The following is a 9,622-nucleotide window of genomic DNA, read 5'->3' as shown; positions in this document are numbered from 1 at the left end:
TTAATGCAATCCCAATAAAAACGCCATTAAAAAATTCAAACACCATTCTAAACTGTCTTAAGAATTACAATTTTTTTTAAAGAGGAGAAAAGAGAGTTTAGAATAGCGCCTTTCATACAATATCACCTACTAAAACATTATAAAGCTACGACACTTAAATCCTTTGGGGACTGGCCCAGAACGAGGCTGTGAGCTGCAGACACTTGAGTGGACGCTTGAGTCTCCAAGGTAGCCCTTGGCTGTTGCTATCTTCACCACCTGGACTCACTTTTCAGTTGCTTCCCTGTTCATCCTCCACCCAGAATGTACACACTTGAGCTCTTCCTAGGGACTGGCCCAAGCCTGAGTCCCTGTCTCACTCAGAAACTCATTGGTCCTCTGCCCCGTCACTCAAGGAGCCAAGACACACTCTGCCTCTGAGTAAATCTCAGGTCACAAGTAATCTTGACAAGAGCTTCCTGAGGCCTGCCTTTACAGAAAGGGGATGATAGCTGGGGTCAGAGGGTGAATGAGTTTCAGAGGTCAGAGGGAGAGATGGCAGGCCAGCAGTGTGTACACAGTTCATATTTTGAGTAGTCAGTGCCACGTCACTGGGGGTATTCAAGTGGAGGAGGAAGACTGGATTATGGGTTAGAGGCACACATATGTTTAAAGTATCGGCAACCCAACAGGTTGGGAACTGAGAGAGTGTGCCATTGAGGGACTAGAGCATCTGAGGAATTTTTAGAAAGTAGAAAGCAGAAAGGTCAAGATTGGATCCAGTTGGTGGGCTGATTCCATGCACAAACCTTCAGCTCCACTCTGAACTCTAGAAATGACAGGAAAGAGATGGCAACACTTAATAATGCTGCTGGATTCTGTGAGGCACCTGAGAGAGAAATGGGATTGGATGAAGGAGGAAATTGCAGCCCCAAAATCAGGAGGAAGAGGGTAGTGTGCAGGGGAGGGAGGGCTCTCAGGGCCTCCAGGCTTTCTGGCCCCTCCCAGACCAAGGGGGGTGGGCTTGTATAAGGAGGAGCAGGACGGGGAGGGGGTATCTGGAACCCCTCACTCAGGGCTTCAAAGGTGGCAGTCCATTAAAATCCACTTGAGCCCTCTCCGAATGAGGCTGAGCACCCTGGGCCTCCCCTGCCAACCCAGGACTGCAAACCTCACCAGACACATTATCTCTTTCACAGACTTTAGGCTGTTCTGATCTCCGTGGACTACACCCTCATCTCCGCTGACTAATCATTAGCTCTTCTCAGTTTCGTTTCCCCAGCAGGAAGTTACCCAGAAAACGGCCCTATCTCTGGGGAACTCAGGCATTGGATGCCTTAGGTGCTTCAGTGGCTATCATCCCTTACACACTGGCGCCTCTGTTTCCAAATCTCCAGAAATTCCAAAATCCAGCACCGCAGAGCTTTCTATAACCCGGGCCTGCTGGCTTTTCACGAACTATCAGAGCTTAGCTGAGAGAAATACTTATTAAACTTTTCTTTTTGCAAGAAAAATTGCTTTATTGTTTTTTGTGTGTGTGGTCACACAAGCAATACAAGTTTAAATGTAAATAAAATCAGAAAATTCAGGTAAGTGTTAAGATCACTCACAATGCTATTATCAGATGTAGCTACTGAAAATATTTAGATCTGCCAGGAACCAACCATTACAAAACACAATTAAAGGAAACATTCTTTGTACAAAACCAGAAACAAATACCTAAGAATAACATGACAAAAACATGAAAGACCTATTCAGGGAACAATTATAAAACTTAGTCATATATTCATATAAAGAAGCCTTAATGGAAATAAACTCCAGCTTCACAGATTGGGGTTTTTAATATTATACAGATGTCATTGTTCCAAAACCAATTTATGTAACTCCAATTAAACTCCTCCCTAGATTTTGGGTGTAGCTTTACAAAGTGATTATAAAAATTAACATACAAATAGAGCCAAGGGAAGCCAGGGATTTTGATTAAAAAAAGAGAACAGATTTTCCTATGAGATATTAGTAATTATTTTAAGATTATAGTAATTAAGACAAGGCAGTATTTTAATTGATTTCATCTTTAAGTCTTTTAGTCCATTTTGAGTTGATTTGTGGGCGTGGTATCAGAGAAGGGCCCAATTTTGTCCTTTTGCCGGTGGATGTCCAATTTCCCCAGCACCGCTTGTGGGAGAGGTAGCCCACCCCCACTGTGTGCTGTTGGCGACCTTGCTGAAGATCAGCTGCCTGGATGAGCACAGTGCAGGTGACAAAAGCAAAAACAGGCAAGAGAGACTACATCAGACTAACAACGAGACTATAAACAGGGTGCAAAGGCTGTGGGAAGGGAGAAAACATTTGCAAACTGTAAAACTCGAAGGGGTTCACTTTCACAATAATGAGGGGCTCCTACACGTCAATAGCAAAACCATTAAAAACCAGACCAACTAATAACCTCATTTAAAAGAACGAGCCAAGCACTCAACTAGACATTTCCCCAAAGAAGACATGCAAATGGCCCACAGGTGTATGAAAGGGTGCTCAACACCACTAACCATTGGGCAAATGCAAATGAAAACCATGAGCTACCACCTCACACCTGTTAGAATGGCTACTACATACATATTTAAAAAAAAAACTAAAGACACAGTGTCGGTGAGGATGTGGAAGAATTGGAACTCTCACACAGTTTGTTGGCGGGAATGCAAAATGGTGCAGCTACTGCGGAAAACAGTATGGGACTTCCTCAGAACGTTAAAATGAGTACCGCCATGTGATCTACGTGGCTTTCCAATTAAGCAACTAATTACTAATTCAACTAAGCCTGCTGATCGCTGTAATATTGTTTACAATCCTGAAACGCTCTGAAGGCAACACAGAAGGATTATCCACGTGGTAAAATGCATTGGCGCCGTTACGTGATGCCAAAATTTTCCTCTTCGCGTGGAGTGATCAACCCCACAACGCAGGTGACAGAAGTGGGTAGGAGGCAGAACCCCACTTTTATAGAAACTCTACATGCGCAAGGGGACAGGCAGAGTCAGAGAAAAGGCTGGAGGGACAGGCCCCAAATTTTAACAGGTCGGAGGGAGGGACTGTGGGAGTGGCTTTAAAAAAAAAAGATTTATTTTGCTAAAGTTAAAGACAAATACCGTCATGAAGGAAGAGGTTTATACTCACAGGTCCCTAGAAATAGGAGGTGCAGTCACCACACGGGAAGCACCAGGGTTGTTCACGGGGCCAGGGAGCGAGGGGAACACAGGGCCAGGGAGCTTTAGCAGAGCTCCCAGGGAAAGGCAAGGCGGGGTAAGCAGGCCGAGGACCGGCTGGTTTGCGCGTGGGAGGCAACAGGTGAGCTGTCGGTTCAGTTAACCTCCTCGCACCTGGGAGGGGGCCTTGCCAGATGTGTGTTGTGGCTGTGAAAGGGTCCGGGGCGCCGTCTGGAACCAGGGAGCTGATGAGTCTTGATAGTACAGGTTATCCGGGCATTTGGGCTGCCTTCTTAGATCTGAAAGGGTAAATACAGCACAGGGTTGCATCGGAGAGCGGGTCGTCCCGCCTTGGCATTTACGGTGGACTCGGTGACCTGACACTTGGATCCTCCCTGAAGAAGCACGAGCGAGTCCCAGGTGCCGGGAGGCTATCAGCGAACAGAATCTGGCCATCAGCCCCGTCAGCGTGGCCTGGGCTGCCACACCCCTTCCTGGGTTGCCCACATTCGGGGACTGCTCCATGGCAGGTAGAAAGGCGTGACCCCTCAGATTGCTGTAGGACAGCTCTGAAGGCCATTGGAGCTCCAGGGCTCCCCGGGGTGGGCTGACACTGTCCCTGGGCTGCATCCCAGCTGGACTCCTCCTGTTCCACAGGTGTTGGCCCCTGCACATCACACTCCCTCTGGGAGCCTGCTTGCCTGGGAACCCCCTATGACGTCTTTCCCCCTCCCCCAGCAGGAAAAAGACCCCACCCCTGGGATTGGAAACATACCAGTTCAGGAGTTTCTGCCCCTACTAGCTGTGTGACACGCCCATCTCACTCAGCTGTTCTGAGTCTCCTGTTTGCCAGGCGCTAAGTAGGGGGATGCGTGGCAAGCCGATTACACAATGGAATGAGCGCTAGTGGTGGAGTCCAAGGGTTTGAATTCCAGCTCCACCACTCCCTTGCTGAATGCCTTTGAGTAGGTGGCTTCACCTCCCTGAGCTTCCTTTTCTCATCTCTGGGACGAGAGTAGAAAACCTGCCTCATCAGGTGTTGTGAGGACTGAATAAAATAATGTGTGGAAAAGGGCTTAGGATAAAGCAAATATTAATGCACAGTATTTGCCATGTTGATTATTATTATTAGAATGAGCCAACTGGAGTTGTTAAAGTGACCTTCAGCCAAGACAGCACCGGTTAAAGAACGAACTCGGAACGAAGGATGTGAAAATTCTAGGAACCCTATGAATGGGGTCGATGTGGCTGGAAAGTCACCGTAAAATAGGGAGCTCAGCCCGAAAATGGCATGAGCGTGAGTGACCTCTAGCAAGAGGCCACTTCTTGGGAAAGAATGGTCGACAGCTATGTGCCCCAAGCTGTGTGGAGGGGTGGGGGAAGGATAACAGGGAGGAAGCAGAAGGTCTCACCTGTATGCTCCAGGAGCCCACTGGAGACCCATCCCATTTCTTAAAGCAGGGGTAAGTCAGCCAGGCTCTGGCCTGTCCTGCCAGTCGCTCCCAGCCCCTTGGTGGGTTGTCAGCACCGATGTTTCCTGTAGGGTCAGCTGGGTCCAGAATCACAGGCCTGAAGAGCAACATTTTGAGAGGGACAGGTGAGGAGCTGGGCTGCGTCTGGGCCATCTATGTTCTCCTGTTCTTGCAAAACACCAGCCCGGGGCAGCATGGGGCTCAGGGTAGGAGGAAGGACGCAGCAGGGCCCTGCTGCGTGGTAGGCAGTGAACCTGGGACAAGGAGCCTTGCACTTGGGCCTTACAGACCTGAGTTAATTGTCCCCTCTGCCCTTTATTAGTGGCATGTCCTTGGGTAGGTCACCGGAGCTCTCTAAGCCTCAGCTTCCTCATCTGTGACATGGGGTCATGCTGAGCCAAGGCGTGTGGAAGGCTCTGCACAGTACTTGGGAGCATAATAAGAGGCTGATACATACCAGTCGGAATGAAAGTAATTCTTGCTATTATATTAGAATGTGTGAGTCTTACAGCAAGCTTTTTCACCCCTGGGAACAATGATTTCTACTGCTGTAGTTGCTGTCATTTCAGTTCAGATTTCAGCTGTTTCACTCATCTCTGTCAAGGTCTGGACAAGCTCCCTACCTCTCTAGTGACCCCTCTGTAAAGCAGTCCATGCAGTGGTGGCCTCTCAGGGTCAGAGAGGAGGTGACCAGTACGAATGGAGCCTCCCGCTTCCTCATATCCAAGGCACCCCTGGGAGGGGGGGTCCATCTCTGTGGGGGGCTAGGCCCTGTGGGGATTGGGTACCTGGGTTTCTGGAGTTGCCTCCTCAGGTATGGACCAATAACAGAATGGTTAATGTCGTAATACTTTGTCCAGTAGATGCAAAGCTTCCGGTAGTCCACGACTAATTCCAGGACGGTCCGAAACCCCTGAGCCGTGACGAAGTCTGCTTCCTTGCTCCCACGCTCCCAAGCGTAGACTGTCAGGAGCTCCAGTGCGTACTGGAACGGCAGGGGCTGCCCAAGCTTCTGCTTACACTGAGGAGAGGAAAAACAACCAGAAAAGTGGGTTTGTCCAGCTTTGAGTAAAGCACATTTCCCATGGGCCAAATCCAGCTTATTGCTTCTTTTTGGAAATCAAGTTTTCTTGGTGCAAAGTCATGCCCATTCATTCACGGACTCTCTCTGGGTGCTTTTGTGCTAAGAAGACAGGAGTTGAGTAGGTAAGGCAGAGGCCATGTGACCCACAGAATCTAAAATATTATGTACTGCCTTGCTGTTTACGAAAAAAGCTCGCTGAGCCCTGGTTAAGGGCATGGGCCCTGGATTCTGATGGATGGGGGTTGGAATCGAGGCTCCACCACTGTCTGGTTCTGGGCGGACAACTTAGAATCCGGGGAGACGACTCTTGGAGCTTCGTTTTTCTCATCTGCCGAGTGAATGGTAATAATAGCTTCTACCTCATAAGGGTATTATGAAAATTAACTGACAGGAAGCAATTGAAGTGTTCCTAAGTGCTCTATAGAAGCAAACAAAATTCCCTCTGCAGGAAGATACATAACCCAGAGCCTCAAATTATTTCACAACTAACTTCAAGTACAGTGACCGGCGCATAAATGACCAGGTGCACAGTGAAACAGGACACCGACAGTGAGGACCAGCAGGAAAAGAAAAGAGGAAATAGTAATAAATTCACAAAACTTGAAATATGGAAGGATTGAGTGCAGGCTTTAAAATAACTGGGAACACTGCATTCAAAGAAAGAACAGAAGAGCATGAAGTAGTAGGGTCTTAGAAGCCAGGCCCCTTCTACTCCTCCCCCTTCTCCCGCTCAGCCTCTCCCTCCGTGTTCCCCTCCCCTCCCTTTCCTCCTGTCCTCCCCTCTCCTCCCTTCTCCCCCCTCCTCCTGTCTCTCCTCATCCTCTCCCTCCTCTTCCCCTCCCTCCTCCTTCTCATCCACCCCCTCAGCTCCCATCAGGACAGGACGGCCATACCTCTTGGTACCAGTACTTGACTAGGCGGATGAGGCTTTTGAGCTTGGGGGGGCGCTGCTTCAGGAAGGCTCGCTGTAGCTCAGTGAAGCAGGTGGAGAACTCACCCTCTCTCCCTAGGCGTTCGCACTCTTGGATGAGCGTGACGTAGATTTGGGGGTTAGGTATGTAGTCCTTTGTCACCTGACCTGTTAGGGATGAATCCATAACTTTTAAGATGTCGGCTCTCCCCTGAGGTTCTTTGAGTTGCTCTGGGGAGACAAGCTCCCTGGCCCTGGTGCAGCGGAAAGAGCCATCTCCAGTCCCCCCTTCTGCCATCCGCTGCCATCGAAGGTTGTTGGCTTCTGCAGGATCCACTGTCCTGGCTGCTTTCTCAGTCACGCCTGCCTTGCCCTCTCCCCTTCATTCACCCTCAGCGTCTTGCATTTCCCCCACTACACGCGGATCTTCTCTAACCTCTAGGCCTTTGCCCATGCTGTTCCCTCTGTCTGGCATGCCCTTCCTCCCCTTCTCTCTCCCCATTTTATAATTATCCTCTTTGGAGGGGGAACCATGACACCCCAGCAGCCAACACAGCACATCACAAGAGACAGTCCCCAGCTGTTTTCATTTCTGGTGCTTTTAGAGTTTCGGTGTGTTTCTCGTGCATCCCCTCACGGAGATCCCGCCCCTCATCGTAAGTTTGATGAGGCTTCCTCATGTTTCGGGTACAAGATGAAATGAACATGCCTAGGCTGCCTCACCTTTAGAAGGACGAACCACTTTGCCTCAAGGGCTTGCTCCCAATTTGTGCCAATTTGCTGTTTAATGTCGCTCCCATGCCTGATCAGACCTTCTTCGTTCTCGCCCCAGAAGAGAATCTAAGATCTCTTCCCCACTTGAAAGGGATGCCTTGTTTTGGGGAGACTTCCAAACTGTGAGAGATTTCTGATCAGAAATAGGAAAAGAGAGAGAGAGAAGCTCTGCCAGAGCACAGAGGCTGAAGCCCTGGTGTGGAGGGGCACTCACCCAGGACATCAAAGGCGGGCAGGACGTCAAATTCCACCCCTGTCTGGGGCCAGCTCCAGGGAGAGCTGGAGGAGAGTGTGAAGCTGAGTGAGCGAGGGTTCCGTATCACGCGGGAGTTCCCCCATCTATGACTCTGTAACACCGCTGTTTTATTCTGGATCTCAAACTGCACCCCAAACATTCTCTCATTTCTACAGGCTTCCAGCTGTCTTCTGATTTCCTGGATGAACTCTTCTCGGCGGTCAAACTGCTCCTGGAAACTTCCAAAGGAGCTCAGGAAGACCACGAGGTCAGCATCAGACCGGCCTCTGAGGGCGGTGCCTTTGCCGGAGGAGCCGCCCTAAAACAGAGGAGGAGAATGGGAACTAACGTTTTTTTTTTTTTTTTTTTTTGAGATGAGCCTTCCTAAATAAAATGAGAACAATCACTGACATTCTTTTCTTTCTTTTTAAAAAAGATTTTATTTGTTTATTTTTAGAGAGAAGGGAAGGGAGGGAGACAGGAAGAGAGAGATCAATGTGTAGTTGCCTCTCACATGCCCCCCACCAGGGCCCCAACCCGCAACCCAGGCCTGTGCCCTGACTGGGGATGGAAAATCAGCACCCCTTTGGTTTGCAGGCTGGCACCCAGTCCACTGAGCCACACCAGCTAGGGCATCGCTAACATTCGTGAGCACTAGCCACAGTTCTGAGGACATTACCGGTTTTGTGTGTGTGTGTGTGTGTATGTGTTTGCACACTTTCTTCTTCTTACTGTTCACCTCTCTTTTATAATGAGGGATGGGGAGAAAAGACATTACCGGTTTTGACTCCTACCATGCTCCCAAGGACTTTGCTGTTTAGGCACCATTGTTATTAGTTCCCACCTTCCAGGTGCTCAGGGAGATTATATGTCAGCCTGAGCCACAGCTAATAGGTAGCAGAGACGCAATTCAAACCCCAGCTGCCTTGTCCCGGAGTCTGTGTCCTTCACTCCCTGGCCTTTACTCTCACATCATTACGTACTGCAGTCTGGCCCACGCTGGGGGGCTTACTTAGTCTGCACGGCCCTGTAAGGTATAGGGAGTTACGGATGGGGAAACTGAGACCCAGGGAGGTTAAGTGACTTGCTCAAGGCTTAGTGCCAATAGGTGCTATCTGCTTTTAAAATGCATGCTTGTTTTGAAATTATTATTAAATTTATTAAGGGTAACATTGGTCACTATAACATTATATAAATTTCAGGTGGACAACTTTGTAATACAGCATCTGTATAGTCTACTGTGTGCTCACCATCCAGGCCTAGCCTCCTTGTAGCACCTTGTATTTGACCCCTTTTATCCTCTTCATCTTCTCCCCGCCCCCTATTCACCTCAGGGAACCACCATTCCCTCAGAGTCTACACTCTTCATCAGCAGAAGTGGCGAGTCCTCAGCCTGGCCGTTCGTTAGCGGATTGTTGCTCAGAGCTGGGCCCCAGTGTCCCTATCTTGGACATGGACGTGGCCCGGGATAGGGGTTCATCAACTTCACCTGGGCATTTGTGAAAAAATTACAGGCATCGGACTTTACCCCAGAGTCTATTTTCACGAGCTGCGGTTAAGTCTCTGGGTGGATCAATTTGAAATCACCAGCTCCAAAGACCTCCACTTTTTTGCTCTCTCTCTTCCACTGTGGAAACTGGTGCCCTTTCGGCCATCCCCCACCCCAGTCTGGCAGGTGCACTCACCTTGACCACCTTCAACACCCGGACAGGGGGGCCGCCACCTCGGAGGAAACACCTCTCCTTCAGGAAGCTGCAGATGGTGTGAATGGCTTCATTCACCCTGTCTCGGAAACGAGTGTCTGGCAGGAGGTGGTCTTCGATGAACTTGTCCAGATCCCTGGCTGAGGTCCTTTGGAGGTCCATCAAGATGCTCGGGCGGGGACAGGAAAGCCAGTGGTGAAGGAAACTGTTAGCGGCCCTCTTTTATATTGCCCTCATCTGAGCTGCTCTCGGTTTCGTTTCCTGG

At 49.5% G+C, this 9,622-nt stretch overlaps 1 protein-coding gene across 1 annotated transcript; it reads right to left on the bottom strand.

Annotated features, from left to right (window-relative positions):
• Positions 1 to 3,081: 3,081 nt before the first annotated feature.
• Positions 3,082 to 9,622, bottom strand: OAS1 (2'-5'-oligoadenylate synthetase 1). Its single transcript, XM_024567065.3, has 6 exons — positions 9,340 to 9,622; positions 7,634 to 7,973; positions 6,629 to 6,813; positions 5,440 to 5,672; positions 4,592 to 4,748; positions 3,082 to 3,478 (listed from the first exon to the last, which is right to left on the bottom strand). Exons 1-6 carry the CDS (start codon positions 9,517 to 9,519, stop codon positions 3,473 to 3,475), a joined length of 1,101 nt encoding a protein of 366 aa, XP_024422833.1. The 5' UTR covers positions 9,520 to 9,622; the 3' UTR covers positions 3,082 to 3,472.

This window comes from Desmodus rotundus, chromosome 7 (genome assembly GCF_022682495.2).
Source record: "Desmodus rotundus isolate HL8 chromosome 7, HLdesRot8A.1, whole genome shotgun sequence".
NCBI lineage: Eukaryota > Metazoa > Chordata > Mammalia > Chiroptera > Phyllostomidae > Desmodus > Desmodus rotundus.
This window is presented reverse-complemented; position numbering and strand designations above follow the sequence as displayed.

Bases quoted from the DNA above. Each gene is read 5' to 3' on its own strand.
- OAS1 (XM_024567065.3), bottom strand. From the start codon at position 9,519: ATGGACCTCCAAAGGACCTCAGCCAGGGATCTGGACAAGTTCATCGAA. The intron at 6,814-7,633 runs GTGAGTGCCCCT...CATCCCTAACAG, and splicing joins GCCCGCCTTTGATGTCCTGG to GTCAGGTGACAAAGGACTAC. The intron at 5,673-6,628 runs GTATGGCCGTCC...TCCTCTCCTCAG, and splicing joins TCAAGTACTGGTACCAAGAG to TGTAAGCAGAAGCTTGGGCA.